The 27,045-nt window shown below is 58.0% G+C and overlaps 1 protein-coding gene across 13 annotated transcripts in view; it reads left to right on the forward strand.

Annotated features, from left to right (window-relative positions):
• LOC116862555 (BCL-6 corepressor) overlaps window positions 1-27,045 on the forward strand; it is a 121,144-nt gene that overhangs the window by 64,942 nt on the left and 29,157 nt on the right. For 10 of the 13 annotated variants that reach the window (XM_032849897.1, XM_032849906.1, XM_032849904.1 and 7 more), the window contains exons 1-3: window positions 5,491-5,740; window positions 25,054-25,179; window positions 26,508-26,586. In XM_032849897.1, coding sequence (XP_032705788.1) covers window positions 25,094-25,179; window positions 26,508-26,586 — 165 coding nt within the window. In that variant the 5' untranslated portion in view covers window positions 5,491-5,740; window positions 25,054-25,093. Of the gene's footprint in view, window positions 1-4,886; window positions 4,969-5,490; window positions 5,741-6,526; window positions 6,549-25,053; window positions 25,180-26,507; window positions 26,587-27,045 lie in introns of those variants that run through there. The other 3 variants (XM_032849898.1, XM_032849899.1, XM_032849900.1) reach the window with 3 other exon arrangements.

The following is a 27,045-nucleotide window of genomic DNA, read 5'->3' on the forward strand; positions in this document are numbered from 1 at the left end:
CGAAGGCAGAGCAGAGTGGGCCGGAGGGGGAATGGGAGCAGGTAAAAAGTGCCGTGGATCAGGCCGCGTGGAATCCCCTCCTGGCGCTGGCCCCAAGCTTTGCTCTGGCTGACCTTCCCCGAAGCCACCACCCGGGGCCACTCACCTCCGCGCCCGACTTTGCGGGGGCCTTTAGGTTTTCTAGAGACAGATCAGCGCCGCACTTCCCTAAGCGGGGCCCTATTCCCTTTCTGCCCTGAGGGAGAGGCTGGTGGAGCCTTCCAGATCCCTCCAGTCCCCAGGTGATGCCCGCGAAGGGGTTGGGGCTCCCAGGGATGCATTTCCGCAGGGCTCCCCTGGGAGTGGAGGAGGGAAGCTGGATACAAAATGGCAGGGGAGGAAAGCCAGCCTGCTGGGTCCGCAACCGAGGAGTTGACGGTACTCCGCCTCCTTACCTTGCTGTTCCCACTCACTGCCCTCCGCCCCACCCCGGCCGGGTCAAACAGGAGCGGGAGGCCCACTTGCTAAGTAAGCAGCTGGGGCGGGTCGCGGCGTCCGGGTTTATCCGCGGGAGCATCCTGCCCCGCGCCACGGCTTTGAGGGCTCTTAAGCCAGGGCCAGGTGGAGCTCAAGACAAGGCCTCCTTGAAGCCTCCCGGTATTTATGCTCATTAGGCTGACACCCATCGACTCAGCTAACCCCTCAGTGTAAACCAAAGGGCAGCTCACACAGGGGTGCCTGGGGTGGAGGAGCCCAGAGCCTGCCACTAATAGAGCCCAGACCAGAAACTGCAAGAGGCATTTAGTTGGTGCTGTCATGCTGGGCCTGCCTCTTGGACCCTCCTCCCTGAAACGCCCAATGACCCCTCAAAGGCCAGGCAGAAAGAACAGCCATCTTCAACCTGGGGACCCCTAAGTCTAGGAGACTTCTGCACAGAAAGCAGCTACCTTTAGATGTTTCCAGATCACTGAACTCCCCGGAACAGGGATGCCCTGTGCTTGGAGGGGGTGGGCTAGTGAATCTTCCGGGGCCGCTAGGTAAGCCCAGAGTTCTTTCACAAAGAATCAATGAAGACTGTTAGTATGTGTTGCTGAAAATAGTTACCATTAAGAGGTTGCCTCATACCATATGAAGTGAAAATACATTATCTGTGATCACCCAGATCCCACCTATCACAATAATCAGCAGCATAAATGTGAGAACAGTCACTGAAGAGCATCACCGGGGGCCTACAGAGCCTTATGCTTTAGATCCTATGCATAGGTTACAAATGAACCGCGCCCACAATGCTGGAACCCCAGGGTCCCCCAAATACCAGGTAAGGACCTCATCATGGGATGTGTGGCTTTCCCCCCAGATTTGGGCGGTGGTTGATGGTGTTGAAGGGGTCCTGGCAGGTCTTGCACAATCAGCCTGGGTCAAAAAGTCTGGCCAGGCTCCAGGCCTACTCCCTGAGGCACCAACCTGCTTGCCTAGTTGCAGAGGTGGGGTAGAATCTGCACCAGAAGAGTGCCTGACAGCCCGAGGTCGAACCATATGTTCTAACCAGGAGAGACTTTCCAAGGGGACAAGAGGCAGGTGGGAGAGGGTTAGACCGGCGCCTCTCCTTTCGGAGCCCGTTTTTTTCTTTCTCCACTGCCCATGCTGCCTCCCCTCCCTTGCGCTCACTCACGGCCTCTCTCCGCCTCCTCCTCTGCTTTCATTGAAATCCTCCCGTTGCTGAGCGCTGGGTATAGTGGCCTGACCCCCAGGTCAGCTCCCAGGGGACTCCTGGGAGGGCAGGGGAGGAGGGAGCCCTGGAAGGCCACGGCTGCATGACGTTCTGCTGGCTCCAAGGTGTCCCCAGCTCCTGGAGTCCCTTCCTGAATGGGGGATGCAGGATGGGACTGCCCTGTGTGAGCTTTCTCCTCCTCCACCCTGGAACAATTCCAACTACCCAGGCCAATAGGTGTAAACTCCCAACCCTTCCCTGCCTTAGAGCACCTCCGGAAAATCTCACATTTTAATTCCCAGTGAGTCACGAACCACCTTCCCCACACACACACTCTTGCCTCTTAGGACTCCCTTAATAAGATATTTTTAAAATCCCACGGAGTTGGAAAATGTATCCCTCAGAGATGGAAGCAAAACCCTTTAATCCCACCAGCCCGCACGGGGATACCAGGGAGGCTCGGCTCCTTAAAAAAAGTCGGGGGGGGGTGTTGCGGGTGGTGAACACTGCAAATTACGTCAAAGGCGAATTTACTGGCCTGTTTGTCTCCAGCATCAAATTTCTCCTACAGTCAGCCCTCCTCGCGGCCCCCTCAAATTTACAGCACCGCAACCCCCCCCCAATTCATTTTAACTCTAGGACTTTTAAAGTTAGACAAACAGGCCCCTTTGTCAGCAGCCCCAGGAGACCACAGGGTTCTGAGAGGCTGCAGGCTCCGTGTCTCGCTTAGTTCCTGGATTTTCCAAAAGTTCTGGACGGTTACATGCAACTCCGGGAAAAGCCTGTGCCTGGGGGGAGAGTTGGGGAGGCATGGGAAGGGGAGAGAAGGTGGCCGGGCATGGTGCCAGGGTCTCTGCGGCGGCCTAACCGAGCCGGAAGAGCCTGGCACGGTTCCACACTCACCCAGGCCAGCTCTCCTGCGTGGCCCACAGTGGCACGGCGGCCTCCTTGCCTGGAACCACGTTCAGAGACTTTCCCCACAAATACCCAACTTCAGCCTTCCCAGTTATTTTAGACTTGTTTTAAATAAAAGGAGTCGCTTCAAAAAGAAATGTTGCTACAACACACAACCAGAGGCCTTTTCTCCAGCTGTGTCTGTAACTCGCATGCGTTCAGTCTAATAACTTTTAATGTCTGGCCCTAAAATGTCTTTATAAAAAATAGCTTTACAGCATAATAGTCCAGGTGTCTTTCTGCTTGTTACCGGAGATTAAAAAAATGTGTGGGTTAGCTTTCAGAGACATCCACCTCCAGAAAGACCGGGGAGAAAAAGGCGTGCATGCCATTATGCAGGCGCGGGTCCTGGAAGTGGTGGCGGCCCAGCAGGGCTGGGCACTGTTCTCAGGGGGCACTTGCCCGCCTGTCTTTTACATCAGTTGTTATAAGCAGCTCTGGAGCATGAAGATTTAATTCGGCCTGAAGTTTCGGGTTTCAAACGGTAGAGATGTTTCACTTCTGCTTTGAAAGGGGCTCTTTTTATAACTATGTACTGAGAACTAAAACAGAATAAATAACATCGCACCTAACACCAGTCCCGCAGTCAGTATTAAGTCTAATTTTTGAAAGGGCTCTGCTAGCTAGAGCTGATTTTGGCCTTGACCTTGACTTCGTAATCAACTTGAGATGCTTTTGATTATTTTTGGCATGGAGACACTCCAGGATATTTTAAAACTTTCCGTGTGGATTTACAAGCTACCTCCATTTCGGATTGATGTTCTCATCGAGCCTGCACCATCTTGTCCTTAGGCAGAAAGAGACTTCCCCCACCCTCAGCATAAAAAGACTAGCGAAGAGCCCCAGTAGGATCACCTTTTGCCGTGAGGTCCAGGCCCCAGGTCTGGGTGCGGCTAGGCCGGAACACCCCTCCCCCACTCCCACCCCTTCCCGCCAGCTTCACTAACTGGGGCTTCACGGCTCGCCCTAGAGGCTCTGCGCTCCGGGGAGGCCGGAACCTCTTCTCTCCGCCTCCCCCTCCCGTCCGCCGGCCCCCGCCCTCCCCCCGCGGCCAGCGCCGCGCCGGGTGCGCTGGAGAAGCTCAATACGTGTCAATTGAATTGAACTGCTGCGGGCGCAGGCTGTACGCCGCCGCCGAGCACCGATCAGCACGACGTTACCGAGTGGAAATTTATGGGGCGAACGGTGTAAGCCAAAAGTTGCTCTCTGCCAAGGAAAATAAAACGCGGGAGATAATCTCCCGAGGCCGGGGTGAGGGGCCAGGATGGAGCCTCCAACCATCAGAGGTGCAAGACTACGAAAATATCCGTGAACGGGGGAGAAATTCTGGCGGATCTCCGCTCCCCTGCCGCCCCCACCCCCGCTTCCTTGTGCCCCACGGACTGCCTTCCCCACCCCACGCCCCCACCCCCGCCTCTCCAAACAATTCCCACACAATTGAAACGTCCGGGGAACTCGGGTGCGGAGTTCGGGCGAAACGGCCACCGGGCCCGGCGCGGTGTTTCCAGGTAGCTCTGGACACCAGAATGGGCCAGGGCTCCTCCCGCAGGAAGGGGCGACCCAGGGCGAGGGTGGGCGCCGACGCGCACTCGCCGGGCTCTGCTGGCTCTCGGAGGGAACGCGCGAGCGGGAGAGCGCAGTGCTGGTGGCGAGAGGAGGCAGCGGCGGCTGCCGCTGGGGTTTGACAGCTTTGGCTGCGCGGAGTGCGAGGCGCTTTATGGTAATTGCGGTCCTCCACTGGCCTTCTGGGTAGCGAGGGGAGTCTCGGCGCGCGGCGGGGAGAGCCGCCCCCGCCGCCCCCCATCTCCTCGGCTCGGGATCAGCGGGCCGCCCTCGCCACCGCCGCCGGAGCCGGTCTCCGGCTTGCCCAGGACGCGCGCCCCGGCCGGGTGTGAGCAGCCAACTCGGTCCAAGCGGGGGAGGGGAGGGCAAGGGGCGAGGTGGGGAGCCACCCAAGTGGTCCGGGCTCCGGACCCAGAGAGGCGAAACGTGCCCGGCCGGGAATCGATGACGGCTGGGGAAACTCGGGCAAACCTTTCCTGGGGAATCACCCCTCCGCAACCCCACCGCCGAGGCGCCGCAGCGGAGGGTGAGCGGAGGCTGGGGGAGCTCAAACTTGCGAGAGCTGGAGGCGGCGGCGGCGGGCGGGCGGCTGTCGCCCGAGCGCTGCGCCTGCGGGGGGAGGGGAGGAGGCTGCTGGGAGGGAGGGAGGGAGGGAGGGCGGGCGGAGGGAGGGGGAGGAGGAAGAGGAGGGAACCGAGGAGGGGGACGCGTTGGGATCGCGGCGTGCGGCGGCAGACGGAGCCCGGGCTCCCAGCGGCAAGGTGAGGCAGAGCTACGCTCCTCGCTGAACGCGGGCCGAGCTCGGCGGCTGCGGGGGAGACGCGCCGGAGCCCAGACCGCGACCGAGAGCGGGAGCGAGGCGGGCGGCGGCGGCGGAGGGGGAGCCCGCGAGCCGCCGGGCGGGGAGCCCAAGCCGCGCTGTCGCCGCGCAGGGACGACTTGGCCAACACACTCACTCACACACACACACACACACGCACTCGCACACTCACATACACCCAGCCCGAGCGGGCGCTCGCGGCGATCCGTCAACATGGCGCTGGGGCTCCTGCCCGAGCGCGGGCGGCAGCAGCGGCGGTGCGGGAGCTGCTGAGCCCGGCCGAGCCCGGCCCAGCCCCGGGAGCCCGGAGGATCGCGCGGGTCTGTCGCCACCTGCCCGGAGGCTTTGAGCCCGCCCCGCCCCGCCCCGCCCCCACCCGGCCCAGAGCCCACCCCTCGGCGGGGCCGACCCCGAGGGCAGCCGGCTGGCAGCAGACGGCGAGGGAGACGAGCGAGCGCGGCGCCGCGAGCGGGCTGCGGGCAGCCGGGGACGGCAAACTTTGCTGCTCGCCGCGCTTCCCCGGCCCGGCTCCTTCTCCGCTAGCTAACGTCGCCACCCCACTTTCCTTCAGCCCCGCACACCTCTCCCCACCCAGCCATCCGCCCCTCGCTCCTCGCCGCCTCGACTCTGCTCGCGGAGGAGGGGGGGGGGGAGGAAAACTTCAAAGCGCCGGATCGCAGGCTCCCTGCCTACTCCCCGGCCGGGGATTTCAGGTCAGTGCTCGGAACACCTTTCCCCGGGGAGGCAGGCAGCGCGGGCGGCGGGCGGGCGGGCGCGCGGCGAGCTGCAGTCGGTCCCCTCCCTTGGGGCCCCCGCCCGCAGCGGGTCGCTCCTCCGATTCTCTCGCGTACCCCGTGGAGCTCGAAGCTTTCGCCTCGCGCTTCCCTTTGGCTGCTTGGCTCGCTTTCGTTTTATCTCCTAGATGTAAGTTATTAAAAATGCAGCCACCCTAAGCGGCCCCGCGTGGGCCCGGGGAGGGAGGGGCGCGGCGAGGGGGCCTGCCGCCTTCCCGGGGGCCGGCAGGAGAGCAGGGAGTTCGCGGAGTGGAAGTTTGCAGCCCGTGTGTGTCTGTGCGCGGGAGCGCGGTCGCCGCTGAGCGCCGCGAGTCGGGCGCAGGAGGGAGGGGGGCCGCTGGGCTGGAAGCTGGGAAGCTCGGTTCGGCGTTAGCTCGCGAGCAGGAAGGGGAGGGCAGCGGGTTCCCGTCTGCTTTCTTTTTCGACTCGGGAAAGAACTGTAAAAACCCCCAGCCGCCGCCGCCTGGTCTCGCCTCTCCAGGGGCCGGTCGTTCCTCCTAGTGGAACGACGGCGTGTGCGTGCGCGAGGGTGTGTGGCGGGCGCCCCGGGCCGAGCCGAGCTCGACCTGCTGCCACCGCCGCCGCTGCGCAGCTCGGGAGGGGAGTCCCGGGTTTTTTCTTGGCTTGCCCCAAAGCGCGAATCACGTGGATTTAAAAAAAAGGGGGGGGGAACTACTAGGAAATCGAGCCGAGCGAGGGGTTCCGACTCGTCCCGCCCGCCCGCCAGGTCAGACGCTTTGTTTTTTAAATGTTCTTGTGAAATTATAATCCGCGACTCCCTCCCACTCCCACGCCCTCCCCGACGTTGCGGGGTAGGTTTTAAGTTGGGAGCCGGGGGGGGGGGGGCGGAGAGGTTGGGGATAGAATGTGCGGGGGCGGCGGCGGGAAGGGAGGGCGCGGACGGCGGTGAGGGGGGGCCGAGAGACCGGGGCCCTCCACTGGGCAGCGGGGAGTCTGGTGGGGAAGCTGTTTGGGCGTGTGCGTGTCTGCGGCCGGAGGAAGTTGGTCCCACTCGGAGGGCGTGCGGCGCAGAGGCTGAAGGCGAAGAGGAACTTGCGCACCCGGGCGCGATCCTCGGCCGAGGCGGGGAGGGCGAGGCGCCGCCGCGCCGCGGGGCCCGCGCTGGGAGCAGGCGGGCCGCTGCGCCGCAGAGCCTCCGCCAACTCGGGGGCTCAGGGCGGCGGCGACGTACGCCTGCTGTTTACCAAGCAAGCCCTGGGGCGCTGTGTGCGGAGTAGGGCGGCTCGAGGCACGCGTGGTCCCGGCGGGCTTCCCGCCGTTCGCACTTTCGAGTGGGCACTTCCCCGGGTCCCCGAGACGGCGGAGTCTGGCCGCGTGTAGGCCGAGGCCGGGCGAGGCTTAATTTGCTGTTAATGAATCTTTTCCAGAAGTCCGCGATCTCCAGCTAGAGGCTGTGAGTGCCTGCGCGCGAGGGCGCGCGCCGCCGGCGTCTGAAGGGTGGGGGTTGGGGGAATTGAAGAGAGAAGGAAGGGGGAGGGTTATGTGTATTTAAAAACAAACCTTAAAAAGAAACCAGCGCGCTTCAAATAGGTATTCTCACAGCCTCTCTGTGTCTAGACCAGACAGCTCAGGGTTTTAGCTGTTTTTTTTTTCTTTTCTTTTTCTTTTCTGTTTCTTTCTTTCTTTCTTTTTTCTTTTTCTTTCTTTTTCTTTCTTTTTTTTTTTTTAAGAGAAGGCGAGAGGAGGGGTAGTGGTATTCGGTGCTAGGGGTAGCCTCTTGTCGAAAAATCCTGAAAAATGGCCTAGAAGTGAAAACAGGGAGGAAATGGCCCACCCCAGAAGGTAGTGGGTGGCGAACGCAGACAGAGTTGGGTATTTCTAGCCATCTGACACTTCCTGTGGCACTGGAAACGGACACCGCGGGCCGAAATCAATTCTTACGAGGTGTTGGATTCGGTTTTGCCAGCGGAATTGCTTGTGTGGAAGGCATTTTAATTGTCGGCCTCGGAGACTTCTGTACGTGGGCACTTGGAGAATACGTTTGTTTCTCGACCCTTCCCACTCCTATCCCGACCTGTTATCTGGTCTGGGCTTTGCAGTGTCGGTTTTCGTGTTTATTTTGGGCACGATTTCACCGCGTGTAGGGACGGGGGCTGGGGAGGGGTGGAGGAGATGGCCGTGATTAATGTGCCGTCCAGCTTTAACGTGAAGCTGGCCTTAAGTGTGCGGGTATCCGCCGCCCCTCGCCGGGATTGCCTGGGGTAGTGAGGGGAGCGCGCGGGGTTCGGGCGCCAGGCGCTCGGCAGGCAAGTCGGGGCTGGGGCTCGCACGGCCCCTGCGCTGTCCTTTGAGGCGCTGTCACCAGTAGGTGACTGAGAGTTAATTAGGAAGTGTTCTCCGGATCAATGGGCCGCGCAGCTCATTAGCGATTCTCCCCAGCCCTTTGCAGGGCCGGCCGGGCCTCTGCCTCCCACACAGGCCGGGGCCCCGCGGCCCGGGCTTCGGAGAGCGCGGCTGGGAAGTGGGGAGGGACCGGCTGCGAGGGGCGGCGGAGAGTAACTTCTCCCGGGTGCGCGTTGCGTGCGGCGCCGCGAGGCCCGCGCAGCCCGCTCTTTCTTCCTGCTCTCGGTCGCCTCGACTGTGTCTTTAACTCGCTCCTGCTCGCGTCGCTGCCTGGCTGCTCCTCCCCGCCTCCCTCGCCTATCTCTTGTTCTCTAAGCACGACGCCTGTGCTCCCCGCCCAGTTTGGGATTAGACAAGATAAAAATAGGACTGCCCAGCGCGCAGAGCTGTGACTGCCCCGGCAGCAGGGCTGGCGGGAGCGCCGGGGGCCGGGGCCGGGGCCGGCAAGAACCCGCGGTGCGCTCGGGGCGGCCCGCGCCCGTAGGCTCCCACCCCCGACCCCGCAGGCGCGGTCACGCTCCCCGGGCTCTGTCCGCCGGGTACCGTGCGAGCAGGGGGACCTGGGCAGGGTCTCTGCGCTCTCGCGGGTGTTGTTGGTGTGCCTGTGATAGATCGGTCTAGACAGGCATGCAGGCTCCCTCCCGGCTGAAGGACGGGAAGGGGGGGGCGGGCCGCGGAGGCGGCGGCAGACTCCCGTGAGCAGCGAGTGAGCGAGCAAGCCTGCGGGCTCAGCGAGCAGGGTGGAGGGAAGGCTGTGAGGATTTCTCTTAACCCTTTAAAGGCAGTGGGGGAGTGTGATGGGGGGGTGGGGGGGCAAAGTTCGTGGTAGAAATTCCTGGAGGCAGAGTACCCCGCCAGGGAGGGGGCGGGGCGGTAGTCTGGGTCTAGGGTTTTTCTTTTTCTTCTGTGCTTGCACGCTCACATCCTGGTGCATTGGACTCGATTCTTCGACAAACCAAACGCAGCTGCTAGATGATCTAGTTTGACCCAGGACTTCTCAACGGGAGAGGCGTGAACACACACAGTGGGCACCCCTCACTTAAGGAACTGAGTTTGGGAGATGCAGAGCTAGACCTCCCAGAGAAAATTTGTGCAGATGATCTAGTAATGGGAAGGTCGGCTCAGAGCTGTAGTGGGGTGGGGCTTCTGACCAAGACTGCTGCAGACGGAAGAATTGAGGCTGAAATGCCAGGCCAGTGGGTATAGGTATGCCTTGGAGACAGCCAAGAGGTCCTTGAGTTGTCTGCATAAATAGATGCACTTTTAACCATGAACTTGTGGGGAGTTGGAATCAGATATGTGCAAGGAGATGACCTCTAAACAGGAGTTGGGTAGGGATGTGTATGCACAGTCGTGGAGTCAGCCTTGGACGGGTCTAGAAATTTAAACTCAACTTTACAGACAGTGGTCTAGTTCTTTCTAGAGGTCGAAATTGGTGGGTGGGTTACCCTATATATAAATAAATAATTAGTTAACACACCTCTGCCTCCTTCCTCATCCTCTTTCAGGGTTTGTGGTTCAGGGGATCCTCTAGTTATATTTAAACTGCAAACCCATGTTGGTCTAGCCTGGGAACGGGCCACACATTACTGGCAAAGCAAGAATGTAAGTAGTGGGGAGGTGTAGGCGCTAGACAGGAATGTTCAGATTAAGATGTGGGCCCAGATGACATGTGCTGAGACAAATCAAGACACTCGGGCTCCGATGCCCACATGGAACAAGAGATACAGAAGAGATAAAGAACTGGCCAAGAAGAATGTAAACACGGGTATGCAAATATGGGGATCTATAGTGATATTCTAAGAGAAAATCCCAGACTTTGTTGCTGGAAACTGGGGCAGAATTTCTGTAAGTGCGTTCCAGAGACAAAAGCCCATTTAAAGGTGTGAAGAGGGTCACTTGGAAACACAAAAAGCATTCATATGCATACATCCATGCTTAGATACACAGGCTGAATGACAAAAACTCCTCCTTGGCTGAGGAAGACTTTCCTGCGGGGGGGGGGAGGGGGGACTACGTGGGTGCGGAAGTGTGGGCTGCCCAACCACCTTCGTGCACTCCCTCGCAGGGAAAAAACTGTGTGGTAGGCTGGAGGGAAACTGAGGGCAAAGCGGCCTAGCTAAGGGTGGATGGCCCTTTCTCACTAACAGGACTTCTGGTTATAGTTTCTTCCCTTTCCGGGTAGGAAACAGGGCATGTGTGGAGCAGATAGGAGGATCTCAGAGATTTTGAGTTCTTGACCTTGAGTGGATGGATGGTGGAGGAAAAAGAGGAGTAGGTCGGGAGGAATAGATAGATGGGGGCCCTGCTCTGAAGTCCTGTTTGCTAATGTGGCTGTCAGCCTGGTGGATTGATAAAGATAGAACCGAAAGAAGTGCGAAGCTCGGCCTCCGGGAGGATTAAAGAGGACGTATGCTTTCATTTTGGTATGCTTTAAATTTTTTTTTCCCCTTTTCTGGAGGAGACCTTGCGGGGACGGCCTGTGTAGGGTGGATTAGCAGGCGCCTGTGTGACCCCCAGACGCTCACGTAAACCAGGCTAGGGTTGGGTTTGCCCGCGGCGTCGAGTTGCCGCGGTCCCTCTTTGTCTGAGCCCAGCCGGGAATTCCAGCTTTTATTGGGAAGACCGCACTCGGGTGGAGCCCGCGCCGGGTCGGGCGGGGCAGGGCTGGGCTGGGCGGGAGGCTCTCAGGCCGCCGTGCCGCCCCAACTCCCGGACGGTCCTCAGGAGCGCGAGGCAGCTCTGACAATGCCACCTCGGTGATTTCCTCGAGGGCGCCGGGCCCGGCCTAGCTAGCCAGGCTCGGTGGGGGCGGGGTGGGGTGGGAAACTCGAAGGTCCACTACGGCCGCGGAGCCCCACCCCTCCCTCCCGCCGGCCCCACCCCTCCCCCCGCCAGCCCGAGGCCGAAAGGAGCTCAGAAGGCCCTTTGTTAGGCCCCAGGGTCACACTCGTGCCCTGGGGGCCGCAGAGGGGCGGGAGAGCGGTGCTTTCGGCCAGAAAGGACCTTATCCTTGCTCCAAGGCCTCAGCCGCCCGCTCACACGGTTCGGGTAGGGGAGGCCGAGGCCCGCCCCAGCTGCTTTGCGGGTGTGTATGGCCCTCAGGATTCCGTCTGTTTGCAGAGCAGGCTGTGCTGCTGGGGCCTGGGTGGCGGCGGCGGGGTTGAAAAGCTGCTGGGGCAGGAGTGGACGGCCTCCTCGGGCTGCCCCCGCTGGTAGCCCAGCCGTCTTAGGCGGGAGTACTTGGCCGGAGATTTCCCGCGGCCACCAGCCCGGCCCGACGGCTTTTTGCTGATTGTCCCCAACGTGTTTTCTTCTAGAAGGAATATCTGACTTTGGATGGGAATTAATGAACGATGCTTTTCCGCGATATTTCTGTAGAAGGCCACCCTTTCCCATCCCAAGCTCATAACTGCCTGTCCCCAGTCGAGGAGGTCTCCGAAACGGGGGTCCCTCACTTGGTTATTTTTTTGAGCCATGTCTCCCTGAGCCAACCATCCCCTCCCCGCCCCCCAGCACCCACGGGCTCAGCTCCCCTTGATTAGACTAGCGGGGAAGTCCGCTGGAAGATCCTGACAGCATAAAATATAATTTGTGATCTAAAAGACAGTTTCCAGTATAATCTCATTATGCACCACAGACTCCCGGTGTTATTTTGTGGAAGGCGGACAATGATCAATTTACATTGACCCGGGGCTGGGCGAGCTTTTAGATGGTAATTGCCATATTGATTTGCATGCAAAAAGGAGACCTGCTAAAATTAAAGACCGGAAGCTAAATTAAACTAAATTTATTGTCTAGGTGCAAACCAGAGAAACTACTGGGGGAGGGGGTGAGTCAGGTCGGGGTGCCAGGGGCAGAGCAGGTGAAAGTCCCAGAGAGCTTCCAGAGGTCACGGATTGGGGAGCGATCTTTGCCCTTGTGATTTCATAGTGTGAGGAGGGGGACTTGTTTAGGGTAGGGGGACCCAGCAGGAAAAAGTTATAAACAGGCACCATCGCATTGAAGGCACTGGGGTCTTTTAATGCTAATAGTAACTGGCGAGGGGAGGAGAGGTTTATAGGGTTATAGGGGTCTTCCTGCACCATTTCCGGCCAGCCCCTATTTCTATTGTTCTGTCCGAGCGCTCGCAATCGTGCCAGGGACACCCGAAACTCTTGCAACTAAAGAGTTTTTTGTTTTTTTTTTTAAAGCAGCAGCAGCAGCCCACGACCCTTCCCGCCCCACTCCCTCCCCTCCCCCCTGCGTAAGTTCTGTCGGAGAGCGCGCGAGTGTGGGGCGCGCTGTACGCGCGCCGCGGCCAGGCCGGGACGGTTGGCGGCTTGGGGAGTTCCTCCCCGGTCGCGGCAGCCCCACGCTCGGCCGGACGCCGATCGTTTTGGGAAGCCGCCCGCTCCAGGTGACTCCAGGTGGCTCAAGGTGTGTGTGTTGGGGGTCTTCCGGGGCCGCTGTGTCGCGGAGCCCTGGCGGGGGTCGCTTCCCCGGAGGTTTGGAAGGGCCTGCTTCGAGCTGGGGGCGGGGGGGGGGCGGAGGCTGGAAACCCTGCCCCCATCGCCAACGCCAGAAAGTTTAAGAGAGAGCGCGAGTGAGCGAGAGACAGAGCCACTGGCGGGGAGCCAGGGGCAGCCGGGCGGCCGGGGGCGTGTTTAGTTGGCTAGCGGGGTGAGGACCCGGCGCCGCCATCGCCTCGATCCCTCCAGCTACCGAGGCCCTTGCCCGCCCAGTCGCTCCGGGAGCCATTTCGCACATCCGGAGCCTTGGCCTCTTGGAGGAGCCACGGGGTCAGAGACGGGAAGCCCGCAGGGGCAGCCGACTGTCCGGTGTCTCTGCCCTTCCCGGTCGCCATCTAGCCGAGCGGGAGATGGCCCTGTGGAGCTTGGGTCGTCGGGTGTGGAGAGTTCCCAGAGCATCTGAAAGCCTGGGGCAGATCTGGAAGTTGGGGATGGGGCCGGGTGGCGACGCTAGGCCCAGACCCCCGCTTCTGCGGTAAGTTGGAGAAATGAAAGATAACCCCAGTTCCTCGCTTGGCTCAGGGCTTGGCCTTTCGTGGGGTCCAGTAGGGCCTGGTATCTTAGGAGCCACTTCCCTCTTAATTTCCTCCTCCCACCCCACTTTGGTCCCTGGGGTTTTTCCTAAAACCCTGGGAAAGGTAGGTGTAGGCACTCTTTCCAAAGGGCTTTTGCTCTATCCAGATGATTTATTGCCTTATGTGGCAAAACTAGGGTGGCGGGCCCAGCCCTAGCACCAGGAGTCAGCACTTTTTACAGAACCCTGAGAGGAGCCACCCACCTACCCTTGCCTGTTCTGGGGTCCTGGAAGTGGAGCTTTGTTGGAAGCCCTGACCTCACCTCACACCAGGGTATTTTTGGGTAGGGAGATGGGTAGGAAGTGTCGGAAATGGGGAAAAGACTGCAAGGGGACTAAGAGATGACTGGCTGTAGGGGAAACTGGGTTCTGGTCTCCTTGTGGACTAAGTTACATAGGTGTTCAGCGCTTCCCTCTTGCCCTGCCCTCGAATACAAGGGCTCAGGAAGCTTTCCGAAATTCGTGGGGATCTTAGATGGCACAATTAGACCAATAATTGGCTCCTCTCCGCAACTCCAGGACTGAGTTTGACCGTGGCCCATTTTTACTAGCTGTGTGACCTTGGGGGCAAGTTATTTATGGCCTCTGAGTCTCAGTAAGTTTCTTCATTTGTAAGACTGGGAATAATTATCCACCTTTAGGATCAAAGAAGACTACTAGGCACATAGTAGGCCCTGAGGATTTAGGGAGTGCTTTGAATGACTGGTGGTGTTCCTGGAGGTTGTGCCTGCATTCCCCGCTGCCCTGGACAGCCCCTGAGACCAGCCTAGGCGGGGGAGGGGGGGCGCAGGACGCAGGTTAAATTTGCCTCCGAGGCTTCTCCTCTGGTCTGCCTTCTTGGGCTGCTCTTTGTTTTGTAGTTCTTTGCGTTCCGCGCTCTAAAGGGTTCCATATGAAAGGGCTTGGAGTTTTTTTCCCCCTCCCCTAAGTGGGGTCATTATATGGTTAGGAATTGATTCCAGAACCGGGCACCTATCTAGGTGCTCTCTCTGGCCAGTCTCCCCGTTCTTCTTGCAGGGCAGAGGGGAGCCAGTGGCCAGAGGGGAGAGACCTGGTTGGAGGAGGTGAGGGAGGTGGCCTGCTGCGGAGGCCAGAGGTGCTGTGGTTTGTTTGATAGGGATTAAGCCCGGATGTTAGGAGGTCTCAGTGTGGTTTTCAATAAAGTCTGCCAGGGATTGCTGCTATATATATATATCTATCTATATATATATATATCTATATCTATATACATACATACACACACACACATATATATGTATATATACATACATATATGTGTATATATATATATATATCGATATGTATTTTTAAAAATTAGCAGCATGAGAAGAAAACCAGACCTGTATGGATCCAGGCCGGTAGTAAGCTACTGTGATCAGGTTTCCTCCTTGACTCCCAGAGGGGAAGTCAGCGTTTGATTGAAGCTACACTTGGTTCTTGACTCTCAGGGGATGCCTGCTCTGAAACAGGAGCCCTCCCTCTCTCTTCTCCTCTCCCCCCCACCCTCCTCCTCCCTCTTTTTCCCTTCTTCCCCTAAAAGCCTTTGTGCTGAAAGAGCTTCTGTAGGCATGAATCCCTGGTCCCTCTCTAAAGAATGCCTTCCAGCCTTTGCTGACATTGTTTTGTGAACAGTGGGTTTTACCAGGCCAGCAGTTTTTCCCCTGCATCTTAGCTCACTATTTTAGAGGTAAGAGTATGGCCACGGTGTGCCTAACTGCGCTGATTTCCACACCGTAGAGCTGGAGGCCTTACCTGTAATCTGAAGACACCTTAACCTTTACCCTAGATGCTCCCAGAGGGGGTGAAGGTGGGGAGAGCCAGGACCCCGGGGGTCGTCTTTGAGGGTCTGTTTGTTTTTCTCCAGCAACGGAGGCAGAGGGTGGAGAGGGGTCCGAGTCAGAGAGGAGGGACGGGTCCGGCCTTGGGTCTGATTTAAAACTTGGTCTCACTGGAGCAGCTCTTAGGCACTCAACAGTTCTGTACAAATGCAAACTTGAAATAGCTCTAGGCCTACGTCATTTAGGACAGAATAAATGAAGTACAGAAATGTCCAAACTATGCAAATCTTGGAGTTGTCTGCCCTCCCATAAACACATGACAAGTGCCAAGGCATTTCCAGTCAAAACAGCCGTGGAACCAGCAGCCTCCGTCCTTTGTATTTATTATTTTATTAACAGCATTTTACACAGCAGTTAACAAGCACAGCCGTGCCCGCTTTGCGCCCCAGCTCGCTCTCGGCAGACGGGGGGGGGGGGGGGGGAGGGGGGGTGGTGGTGGGGGGTGGTCCCTAAAGGAGCCGGCTAGCTGGAGGAGTTTGTGCATTTGGGTAAGGGAAAAGTATAGCGTTTGGGGCTTTCTGCTGGCCCGAAGGAGAAGACAGCTCAAGTGAGCCTTTGGAGGAAGAGATCCTCTCTCCCTTCCCGAGAGGGAAGTTGCACAGATGTGGTTATGTCTGGTCTCTGCCGGGATTCCAGAAGGTGAAACAGTATCTTTTCAGAATTCTCTCTGCCCATCAGTTACTGGAGATTTTCAAAGAATAAGTGTTTGTCTGCTATCGTTAGTCTATATCCTGGTGGAAAGTTTATAACGAAAAGTAATGCCTTTCTTAAGTCATAAAATGAGCCTTGTATGATTATTTAATTAAAATCTATTTAAGGACCGATTAGGCGTGTAATTTGCGCTAATAATGACGATTATGGAAATGTTCGACTTAACCAAAAATCATAAAGGAGACATTTTGATCAGTGGGGCGGCCAGTAAGTACGCACAGAGTTGGACCATTTTTTCGAGGTGCCCGAGGGCCTGGGGCTGCGGGCCGCAGAAGGTGCAGAGCCGCCTGGCCTCTGCGACCTGGCTCAGGGAGCGGCTGGCCTCCCTGCCCCGACCCCAAGCCCGGCCGCGCCACCCCCTCCCGGGGCAGCCCACGCTTTCTGAGCATAGAAAGCGACCCTGGGAGTCTGAACCACCTCCCTTCCCAGCCGAGGGTGTGGGGGAGGGGTGCTTCCCCCCCAGCCACCAGGAGGGGCAAACTCTGGGAGAGGGCTGATAAACCACACCGAAATCCTGGCGACATGGCTGTGCTCTTTCGCTTTTAAAATCAGCGGCGACAAACTGCACGCTGCCTTGGCTAGCCTCGGCTGGAGCTGGAAGGGTGGGGGAAGGGGGGGTCCCCTTGTTCCGGAGAAACCTGCCAGCTGCTGGGCTTGGTGCGAAGGCAGTGGAGGCAGACACAATGCTGCTGTTGTTGGTTTGATCTCGAACTGTGGATTCTTAGTCTGGCTTTAACTATGCGGTAAGGGGGGAATGTGAAGGCTGTTTACAGCGAGTGCAAATAATGTGACAGCTGTTGGTGCACGAGCAGCGTGTGGACGGCTGCAGAGGTGGCCTCTGCTTTCTGGCCACGGTATCCTCATCCTCTGATGAGGGAAAAAGTCAGCCACGCGGCTCACCGACCCATGCAACACTCCCCCTCCCCACCATGTGCCCCAACACACACCTTGACGGCTCCCAGAATTAGTGTGGAGGTTCAGGTCGGTGTGTGGTGTGTCGCGCTTTAGGGGGATTGACCCACAGGGGTGGTGGGAGAGAGGGCCCACGGGGTCCCGAGTGTCCGTGTCCAGAGGGGTGTGGCCCGGATCGCTGGACCTTGGTCCTCAGGCGCTTGGAGGCCCGATTTTTAAGACTGGGGAGCATAACTTGCAGCCCTAAGGAAGCTTGTTGGAAACAATGTGTTATTAACTGAAGGCTTTCTGGAAGTTGCAGAGACGCTCTGGTGGCCCTCTTTTCCCCCTCGGAAATGGCCCTGCTAACTGAGACAAGTTAGAGAGACAGGCGGGCGCCACATTCTGTGCACTCACCACTCTTTTCCTCGGGGCTGGAAACACTGTGTGTAGGTTCAGGACCCAGAGGGGGGTGTTTTGGGGTGTGGGGGCAGAGAAAGGGGTGAATTTTGTCTTCTGATTACCCACACCCCTTAACCTTCCCTCGCAAGCCCTCCCACTTCCAGGAGCATATTGGCCTTCAGCTTCAAGACACAAAGGTGTGCCCTGAGGTGTTCCCACGGCGCCTCCCACTTTGACCTGATCAGTTAGATGCCCACAGCCACGGGCTTCCTCTGAGCTCCCGGTGGCACACTAGGCGCTGGGAGGAGGCTCCAGGGTGGGAGGGAGAGCAGTTGGTGGTGGCAGTCACCCCTTGTCCCCGCCAGTTCTGGAGATGCAGGGCTGGCCCAGGCAGGTGGGTTCAGGATGGCCAGAGACCCAGTTGGGCCTGCCTCTGAGGAGTCCTGGGGCCAAAGGGGTGTCAGAGTTGCTCCCCTCCCCCTCCAAGGTGGGAGCCCGCACAGCCCCCCCCCCCAGGCTTTGGAGGATCATTTAGAGCTGATTGAATTCTGTAGCATGGCCTTTCTCTGTGACTCTGGTTCCCGGGTGTACAGCCTCCAAGGAGAGCTGCAAATGGAGTTTGTTGCCCCTAGCCCCCCAGGTCTCCCCTCTCTGAATCCTAACGTGGACTTCTGCATCCGGTTGGGTTCCCCAGTGGGGAGCTGGGAGATGCTTCTGGAGTGATACATGAACTTCGGTGCCAGTTCTATAAATTGGTCTCTTTTTATGACGTGTGCCATTTTCTGTAGGAATGTTGCTTGCAAAACGAGTTTCGCCTTGGAGGAAAGGCGGAAAGATAAACAAGCCTGTAACGCCAAAACACTGGCAGTCTTTCCCTCCTTCCAGCTCTCTTAAAGCAGCCGGGCTGTATTTCCAGGATTAGACTCGTGCTTGTGAAGAGGGACTCTGGTTGGCTTTTTTTTTTCCCCCAAGCAAATGCAAATTAGAGAAAAATAATTTTCTTTCAACGATATGCAATGTATTAGTCACTTGTTATCGTGCTCCGAGGCAGGCCTCATTTGCGCGTCTGCCAGCTCGCTCACATCTGCTCGGCGCTGTTCGGGGCATTTTAACCTTGGCGGTGTCGTGTCTAGTCCCACAGATCAAGGAGGAGTAATTAAGGTCTGAACAGCTACAGAAATTCACGGGCCCCCATCTCTGCCGTTGTGGTTCCACAGCTTTGTTTGGGGGGGGGGTGTTCCGAATCCCAAGATTGAGTAGCAGACATGGGGTTTCTTTTGTTCCTTGTCAAGAAAGTGGGAGCCCCGTCTTATCCTCTAACCCTCATCCCCAGCCCTCCCAGAACTCGCAGGCAGCACACAGTCAGCCAGGGAACCCAGGGTGCGGATCACGGGCCATGTGTGAGGCATCTTTTTTGCGTAAAAAGTTCCTTTGTGCCTCCCGGGTACTCCTGATAGCTGTTGTTAATATCTTCACACTATAGCTTGTCCCTTTGGTGGAGGAGGGGGGGCATGGAGTATGTTGTATTCCTGCAAGACTCTGGTGGAGATGGCAGTGCATGGACACCCCCTCTGGAGTTGGGATATGGATGGTTTATTTTGGATTTCCCCCAGGTTGTGCAGACTCCCAAGTGGCAACCCGACTCTCTCCTCTGGTGGGGTTAGCCCAGAGGACGTGTGGGGGTTTTTTTGCCGGGGGGAGGGGTAGTAAGAGTGATTAATGGCATTCCACCCAGGTTTTCCTGTCCTGGGCTGCCTCCTGTTGAGGGACACCAGCTTCCAGATGGGCCCTCTCTTGCCCACGTGGTGGTGTGGGGCACAACTCTGAAAGAAAGTGAAAGGAAACAAAAACCCAAGGCGGTGGCTTGCCTCAGTGTCAGGGGAGAAGGGGAAGTGTCCCGTGTTGGTCCAATAGCCGATTCTGGGTGGGGGGTGGTGGTACATGGCAGGAACCCACCACCGGTTTGGCAGGCACTCTTCCCGTGGGTCCTTGCAGGGGCCTCCCCTCCTGGAACCCCTTCCCACTTTACAGTTGGCTACACTTGGCTAGCCCGGGGCGCGGGCGGCGGGGGGGGGGCACGTCTGCGGAGAACAACACTCCGGTCTGCTCAAAAGGATCCCAGGATCATGGCCAGGAGGGTCTGCGTGCGCCCCCCAAAGTTCCTTTTTGTCAGATATTCAGCGGCGGGGGCTCAGGAAAGGGGAAGCCTAGAGGAACGCGCTGGCCGCAGGGCCCGAGGGGTTAACTGGGGGAGCGGGGGACGGACACTGGGGATTGCGGAGGTCGGGCCGCCTCCCGGAGAGAGCCGGAGTTCCTGGAAGGCGGGGCGGGGGAGCGTCGCAAGGGTGTGGGCGTCTGCCGCGGCGCTGCCCCCGCGCGGGGACCTCGGCGGGGACCTCGGCGGAGGAGCCGTGAGGAGGGGCGGGCGAGCCCGGAGCAGCATGGGTGTGTGTGGTGGGAGAGAAAATCCCTTTGTTGCCGACCGATCGCGCTCGGGGCTGAGGCGGGGGAGGGGGCGCCCTTCCCCCGCTCGCCCTGGCAGCCGCCGCCGCCGAGGGCCAAGTTCACCCCCTGACCGACCCCAGTGGCTCTCTGCTCCGACCCAGGCACCCTAGGAGGAGGCAGGGAAGGTTCTGGTTTGCTCGAAAGGTCAGGGCCGCGCGAGTTTCTCATCCTCCTCGTTCCCTCTCCCCTCCTGCTCCTCAGCTCAGTCTGTTACTAATGCAAAACTTGGGGCGTGGGTGGGGACGCCCCCGGAGGCAATGGCCCTGGCCTGGAGTGTGCAAAGAGACAGCGCCTCGACCGGCTGGATCTCTCCTCCCAAACCCCCACCCCCTCTGACACTCTTGGAGGGCTGGTGTACGGAGCCAGCCACCAACATCAGCCACACCCCCGGAAGCCTGTGGCTCTGTCCAGAAGTGGGGGGGGAGGGGGCAGTCTTGGGGTCCCCCTCGCCCCGCAGCTACATGTCTGGGAGGGGGGCGGAAAGCAGCCCAGGAGGACCCGCCCCCAACCTTGCACATCCGGGAGAGCGTTTTCCTCTCATCTTCTACCCCCACACGTCCCCCTCCCCCCATCCTAAAATAGGAACTTCTTCACCCCTCCCTTCCTTGACACCAGGAGAGAAGTGCTGCTGTGCGTGACTCAGTCTGCTCTTGGAGCAGCCCCAGGAAGGGCTCCCGCGGGGTTCGCTTTGGGCTTTGATGAAATCCACACAAGTTTGCTGAAGGTCACCCCTCCCTGGCCTGGGCCCCTCTGTGTTCCTGCCTCAGCCTTCCCACGCAAAAACTGTGCGGTGATCTGGGGATGGCACACAGCATGCCTGGTGGACTCAGATGCTGCTTGAGGGGGTTCGACGTGGCGGGCACTAGCTCTTGCCAGGCGAAACTCGTCACCAGTGCAGTTTAATCCTCTGGAAAACACGGTGCCAAATATTTACAGATGAGGGGACCAAGGTTGAAGAGGTTCGGCCACCTGCCCAGGGACACGCTGTGGATGAGGGTGGGAGCTGGGAGACTGTGGTGGTGACTGTGTTCTTGCATGATCTCCACAGAGAGCCAGCTCTGACGTGAGGGAGTCCCCTTTCCCAGCACACCCTGCACGCAAACTGTCTGGGCTCTCTGATGTCAGCTAGGCCTTCTGAGCCAGGAGCAACCCTCCCCCCGCCCCCACACACACACACCCACCCAGGCCTTCTTGGCCCCTGACTGGATAACCACCTGATGGGTGCAAGGGGCGCCAGGTGAGAGAGACCCTTGAAAAGGGGCACATTACCGCTTGCGAAGGAGTTGGGATGGTTTGATGGTGACTTGACACCTGGGATGAACTGAGCACTGCCTCAAGGGCGGAGGCAGTTAAAGTGGCCTGGTGCCAGGAGGAGCCCAGTGGAGAGACAGGAAGGGTGCCAAACTTGGTCTGATGCTGCCTCCCCCTCCCCCGGCGCATCCCAGCCACTCACGGTCATTGCCGCTTCCCTTTCCAACCTGCTGCTGTTGTCTATCTGGGTAGATTGCCTTTAAAGAAAAACCAGACAGTTCTCTATGTCTCCTCAGGGCATAATGGTGTCCTCGTGGCCGGAATGGGTGGGATGGTGGTGACTGGTCCTGCTCCGTGGGCCTCTCCTGTCACAAGCTTGGCAGTGCCTCTTCTCAGGGATGACAGCTCCTAATTTTGGTCCCTCCAACCTCTTTCTGCCAGTCATGTTCTTTCACGGGTGTCCACGCCAAGCCGAGTACTCGAAGCATAACCCTTGGCTTCCAGAGCAGGTGACTGCCCATGTCTGTTGCGGGAGACCCAGGCTCCCTCCTGCTTTCAGTTACTGCCATTCAGAGAGCCAGAGTCCGTGTTCGGGGGCGGAGGGGGGGGCTTTTGCAAAGCCTGGTCTCTCTCCGGAACTCGGTGTTCCAGTGGGCAACCACTACAATTCCTGCTGCTCTTCAGAACCCACCAGACGCCCTCAGTCTCCCTGTCCGACCTCTTCTCTCTGTGCCACCTTCCCCATCCCTGTCCTTCATCCTTGGCCCCCATCTCTCCACTACTGGAAAAAGGGTTAAAACCTCATAGCCAGGGTGTAGCTTTAGCAGCTAACATGGAAACAGGTTGGTGCTTGTAAAGTGCTTTTCTTGAGTGACTTCACACATCTTGGCACTTCTAGTCTGCACGTGGGGGGCGGGGGTTGGTGCACGCGGAGAGAAATAAGGGCAAACAAGCCTCTCATAGTGGCATAGTGCCTGCTCTGTTTGTCGTCTAAATCACATTATTTGTCCTCTCCACCGCGGCCCAAGGGTCAGCGAAGTCAGTTTTGAAGCACTTTCTCTTAGAGTTAAAAAAAAAAAAAAAGACCCCAACTATTTCAACAGCCCCTTCTAGAAGTCGAGTGGGATGAGCATTGCTGTATCTCCGCCTCTCAGTCTCTTTGTTGTTTCTCACCCTGGCGTCCCCTCAGTCAGCTCCACATCCCGGAGAGGTTGGCGGGGGAGGTCCCCAGGGCCTCGACCCCGACCCCAGCGGGGTTGGACTCTGTGGCCTCTGCCGCCCCGCCGGCCGCCTGCCAAGGATGTTCCTGCTGGGGATTCCCATCGGGATCCTCGGGGCTCCCCTCTCCCAGAGCAGGCTCTCACCCCAGAGAAGGGCCTCCTGGCCAGCCCGGGCCCTGTCTCACTGGCCCTTCCTGCTCGGTTCCATCTTTGGCCAGGAACCTGAAGAGTTAAAAGTCTTTAGCTTGTTGCAATGAAATTATGGCTGGCAGTGGCGCCGCTGTTTGTTCAACCAGACCTCCACTTTTAAACAGTTCACAAAAAGTTCATGGGGCAGCTCAAGATTGTGTGTGTGTGTGTGTGTGTGTGTGTGTGTGTGTGTAGTCAGCAGGATCCAGCAGTGGACCTCCCCCTCCCTTGTTTCTTAGTGTTCAGCCTCTTCCCTCTGCCCCCTCCCCGCCACTCCATCTGACCCTGTGCACAAGCGCTTGAAGCCACTTCATTAGGTCACCTAAGTGTGTGGCGTTAATGTTGAAAAGTCCACAGGAAGGGCCCCAGAGGGGTGGGGGTGGGGGTGAGGAGGGCTTTGAAAGCACCCAGTGCTCCCAGGTGTCCCTACATCACCTTCACCCTTCCGTCAAGTCCGGGCTGCCCCTTCTCAAGAAAAGCCCCTTTTTTCCGGGGGGGGGGGCATGAAGGCAGCACCCTTCCTGTTTCCTCACTCAGGTGCTCAGAGGTCCTTGTCACAAGGTGGTGGCTAAAGGAGGTGGGGAGGTTATGGCTTAAGGGGAGGCCACTTTGGGGACTGCAGAAGTTTGAGGTCTTGGAGGGGCTCGCGCGCCTGTACACACACACACACACACACACACACACACACACACACACACACAGTTTTTCCTTTCCTCATCATTTTCTTAAGGACTTGATCTAGTGATGCTTTTTGCTCCTGGTGTAATTTCTGCTTTTCCTACTGGTGCGTGGCGGGAGAGGCTGGTTCCGTGCAGTCATTCCCACTTCCGGTCCCCCTGTTGCAGCTGGTGACCAGGACGCCTGCCTCCTGCCTCCTGTGCACCAAGGAATGTTGCTCTACCTTCCCAATCAGGCCACCCAGAATGTCTTCCTTTTGTTAGAAGGGGTGGCAGGGGTTAGGGAGGGGACAGTCTCCCTTGAATGTGCCTTGTGGTCATCCGTGAACTAAGTGGTGCCCCCTGCGCCCCCCCCCCAATCTGTAGGTTTGGAAGAAGGAAGAGAAGCTCACGAGCCCCCACTGAACCTTCTTCAAGACCCCAGCTGGTCTTTTCAGGGCACCGTGGCTAGCCCCTTGGAAGGAGAAGAAGGCGTTTTCTCTGAATCCCACCAGGCCTGCTGCAACTGCCTAGTTAGGCCTTTTCCTCCTCCTCCTCCAGCCGCGTCATTGTTGGGCTCCAACTCTGTGCCGCGTGTCTGTGTGTGTGGCTCTTGATTAACAGACGGTGTTCTGTGTATAGAGGGGCCGACGGGGATACTGGTGGACAAAAGGCCTAGTTAGGACAAAGAACCGCTGAAGGACAGAGCAGCCTGGCTTTTGGATTCAGGTCTCCCAGGTGCTCCCCCACTCCCAGCCTTAGTTACTCCCAGAAAGAGTCCCCGGACCCCGGAGCCTCCAACCGGGCCGACCTGGCAGTCTGCTCCTTGTGCTCAAGTGTAAAAGCAAGCATTTGCATATTTTTCCCTGCTAACAAAGGAAATGTGTCGACTTCGGGAACATTTGGGCTTTCGGAAACTGTGTGGGTGGGTGTGTGCGGGAGGAGAAAGAAAAGTTCCCCCGACGATCTGCACACACCGCTGATTTCAGAGTCTGCTTTGGGGCCCGGGGAAAGATGGCCCAGCCTGAGGCCCGGCCCGGACAAGGGAGATGACGACGTGTTTGTGCGCCGGGGAATTGCCCAGGGCCATCGGTCCCAGGCATTAAAGGCTCCCTACTTATTAACCCAGCGTTTAACAGCAGGATATGGGCCGAAGCGCAGTCAAAAGAAACGGCTCAACCTCCAAAGAGCAATTAAAATCCTGCACGAGGATAAATCACGCGCCGTGATAATCCTGTTAATAAAATGCAGCTTGTCCTGACCCTTCACTCGTGCAGCAAACTAGAATGTGATGTGGGTGGGGGTGGTGGGCAGAGAAGGTAAGGAAGGGCGGGGAGAGGTGCTCTCCCCTCCTCTGCCCGGGCCGCCTCCCCCTCCCTGTAGGTGGAAAATCGGTGGCGTTTGCCTGCTCCCAGCGTGCCAGTGGCTCGCAGCCCAGCAGACTGGGCTGCTAAGACTTCTGCACTCGCTGATGATTTCTTGTCCCCAAGCGAGCAGGCGTCATGGAATTACTCAGCCGCCTCCCTCTGCAGCTCCCAGGCCAAACGACCTGGGGTCGGTGCTTCATCTGATCGAGGGCTGGGTGGGGTGTTTTGCTGGCCCACTGACCCTGTGTAACCCTCAATCTGTTGAGTCGGCCCACACCACTTCCCTGGAGACACAGGGTAGTTTGGGTTACTACACCTAACTCTTGTGCCTTCCCCCAGCCCTGATCCTCTTAGTCCGCGTCCCTCCCCCCGCACCCCAGCGGAAGATTCGGCATGTGGCCCCCCAAGATCGCTGCCCAGCAAGTTGCCAAGCGTGTTCCCCAAAGGCTGGGGAAGGACAAGGCAGGAGCGGCCATGGGTGGTAGTGGTGATGTGTGCAGTTGTCGCGGATGGTGTGGCGCGTGGCCCTTTAACTCCCTCCCCACCCACAGGAAAGTCGCGGGCTGCCCCTGTACCCTTTGGGTCAGCTGCGTTCCCTGACTCCCAGACATCTGTAGAACATTGAGCGCAGCCTGCCTTCCCGACTCTGCATTGTGTATGAATTGCCTAGAAAGCGGGCCTCTCTGGTTCCCTGTTCAGCTCTTCTTTATTCAACCTCTCGGGATTTTTTTTTTTTTTTTTTTTTTAAAACAGACTAGACGCTTGAAGAAAAGCTGCCATCCAAGAAGACGACATGCTTTCAGCAACCCCCCTGTATGGGAACGTTCACAGCTGGATGAACAGCGAGAGGGTCCGCATGTGTGGGATCAACGAAGACAGGTGAATGTGCCCTATCTGGCTGAGGCCTGGGGAGAGAGGGTGGGTGCCTCCCCACCCCCACGCCGTGCTCCAGAGCCCTGCTGAAGCCCCCCTTACCTTCTCAGAGCCAGAGTGGGCCCAAAAGGGGTGGGGGAGAACCATCTCCCGCCTAGCTGGCGGCCCTTGATTTACAGTTTTAACAGGCAACCCGGCTCAGCGAAGCATTGCCGCCCTTTAAAAGATTAGCCCCTAAAGCGGCCTTTCAGTGCACTTTCGTCCTTAATTTATTATTTCATATTTATGAAGGAGAATTAATCCCAGTCTATATGCTGCTTTAACTCTAAATGTCAGGAGTGTGGGCCCAGGTGGATCGGCATTCGATGTGCTTTTAAAACAAATAGTTTGCTCAGTAATAAATGGGGAGATGGCCACCCCTTACTCCATTCAAGCCCCGGGTTTCTTGGTGTCCTCTACCGCCTACTCGGCGAGGCCATCGGCTCCTGGTTTCAGTCACCCGACAGCTCCGCTGGGCTCCCTAATCAGTGATTTTGGAGTGTGGGGTAGCAGCAGCTAAGCGGCGGGGGCCTGAAGCTGCTCTTGGGGTATCCGCTGCTGCCTGTCAGCGATTTTATCCTGGGGATTTGGAAGGTGGCACCGCGTGCTTGCTGTATCGATGCTGTCTGATAACAAGTCCCAGGACGGCTGTGGCAGCCTGGCACAGGTGGGCGGCTTTGCTCCGGAGCCCAGAGCGGCTGACATGACATTTGTAGGCTCTTCCTGTGTATCCCCCGTCGCTCTGAGACGGGCAATCACATACGGCTTCATTATCACCAGGGAAACCAGTTTTGTAGACCACGGTACCTAACTTTGGGGAAAAGTTTTGAAAGCCCACCCTGGTGAGGAGGCCAGAAGTGGCTGGTGTGGCCAGCCCTGTGACTGCAGCCTTGTGTCTCCACTTCGGCCTTTGGCCATTGGTCCTCCCTGATGTCTGACCTCAGGTAGAGTTTCGGAGGTCCCTGTTAGGACGGCGGAGCTACAGATTGGCCTCTGTGGCCTCTTCTCTAGAGAAAACAACGGCTCAGGATCTTGGTTTCCTTCGGTGGCCGGCCTGGGGCCCTGTCTGGGATTCCAGGGCCCCGTTGTGCCCTGCCTTGCCTTTGTTTTCTCCCAGCCCAGCTGAAGCACCATTTGGGGCCAGCTTTCAGTAGGGGCTGCTGGGGAGGAATTGTTCGGTGAGGATGGTTTGAGGAACGGAGTTATTAGAAACTGGTCCGTTCGGGGGCGATCTGTGAAAGATGGAATAAGTGGGGGAATGCTTTCACGAAGTTTCATATGTCCTTTTCACGTAGGAAAATTCCTGTAAATGATGGTGACGCTTCAAAGGCCAGACTGGAACTGAGGGAAGAAAATCCCTTGAACCACAACGTGGTAAGAGACTTGGCTTCAGTCTGAATATCCATCAATCTGTTATCCCTGGTGCATTAATTTGCATGCCGCCAAGGGGTCTTTTGAGGGTGGGGCGGGGCCGGGCGGGTCTGAATAGGATGCTGCTTCTGCGGGACCTGGACCTGGCCCTCACCAGAGCTCTTCTTGGCCCTGCACTCCCGGTGACACGCTGGCGGAGTCAGTCCCATAGCGACCTGGTGGGATATGTGCCTCCTTTTCTTGACTAAGCCACGGGCTGCCTCCATGCTCTCTGAAGTTCAATAAATTTCCAGCCTCCAAGTAGACCCTTAGGGTTTCCTTTTCCAGTAAAATACGAAACACAGACCTGTCTTCAGACAGCAGGAAAGGAAGTCAAAAGGCACTACCACAGTTTGACCCCTGGCCTCTTTATTGATTTAGAAATGAGACAGCTAAAGTCCTCCTTCCCTGCCATCCCACCAA

The sequence above is a fragment of the Lontra canadensis genome, unplaced genomic scaffold, assembly GCF_010015895.1.
Source record: "Lontra canadensis isolate GAN:19392208 unplaced genomic scaffold, GSC_riverotter_1.0 scaffold258, whole genome shotgun sequence".
In the NCBI taxonomy this organism is placed as follows: domain Eukaryota; kingdom Metazoa; phylum Chordata; class Mammalia; order Carnivora; family Mustelidae; genus Lontra; species Lontra canadensis.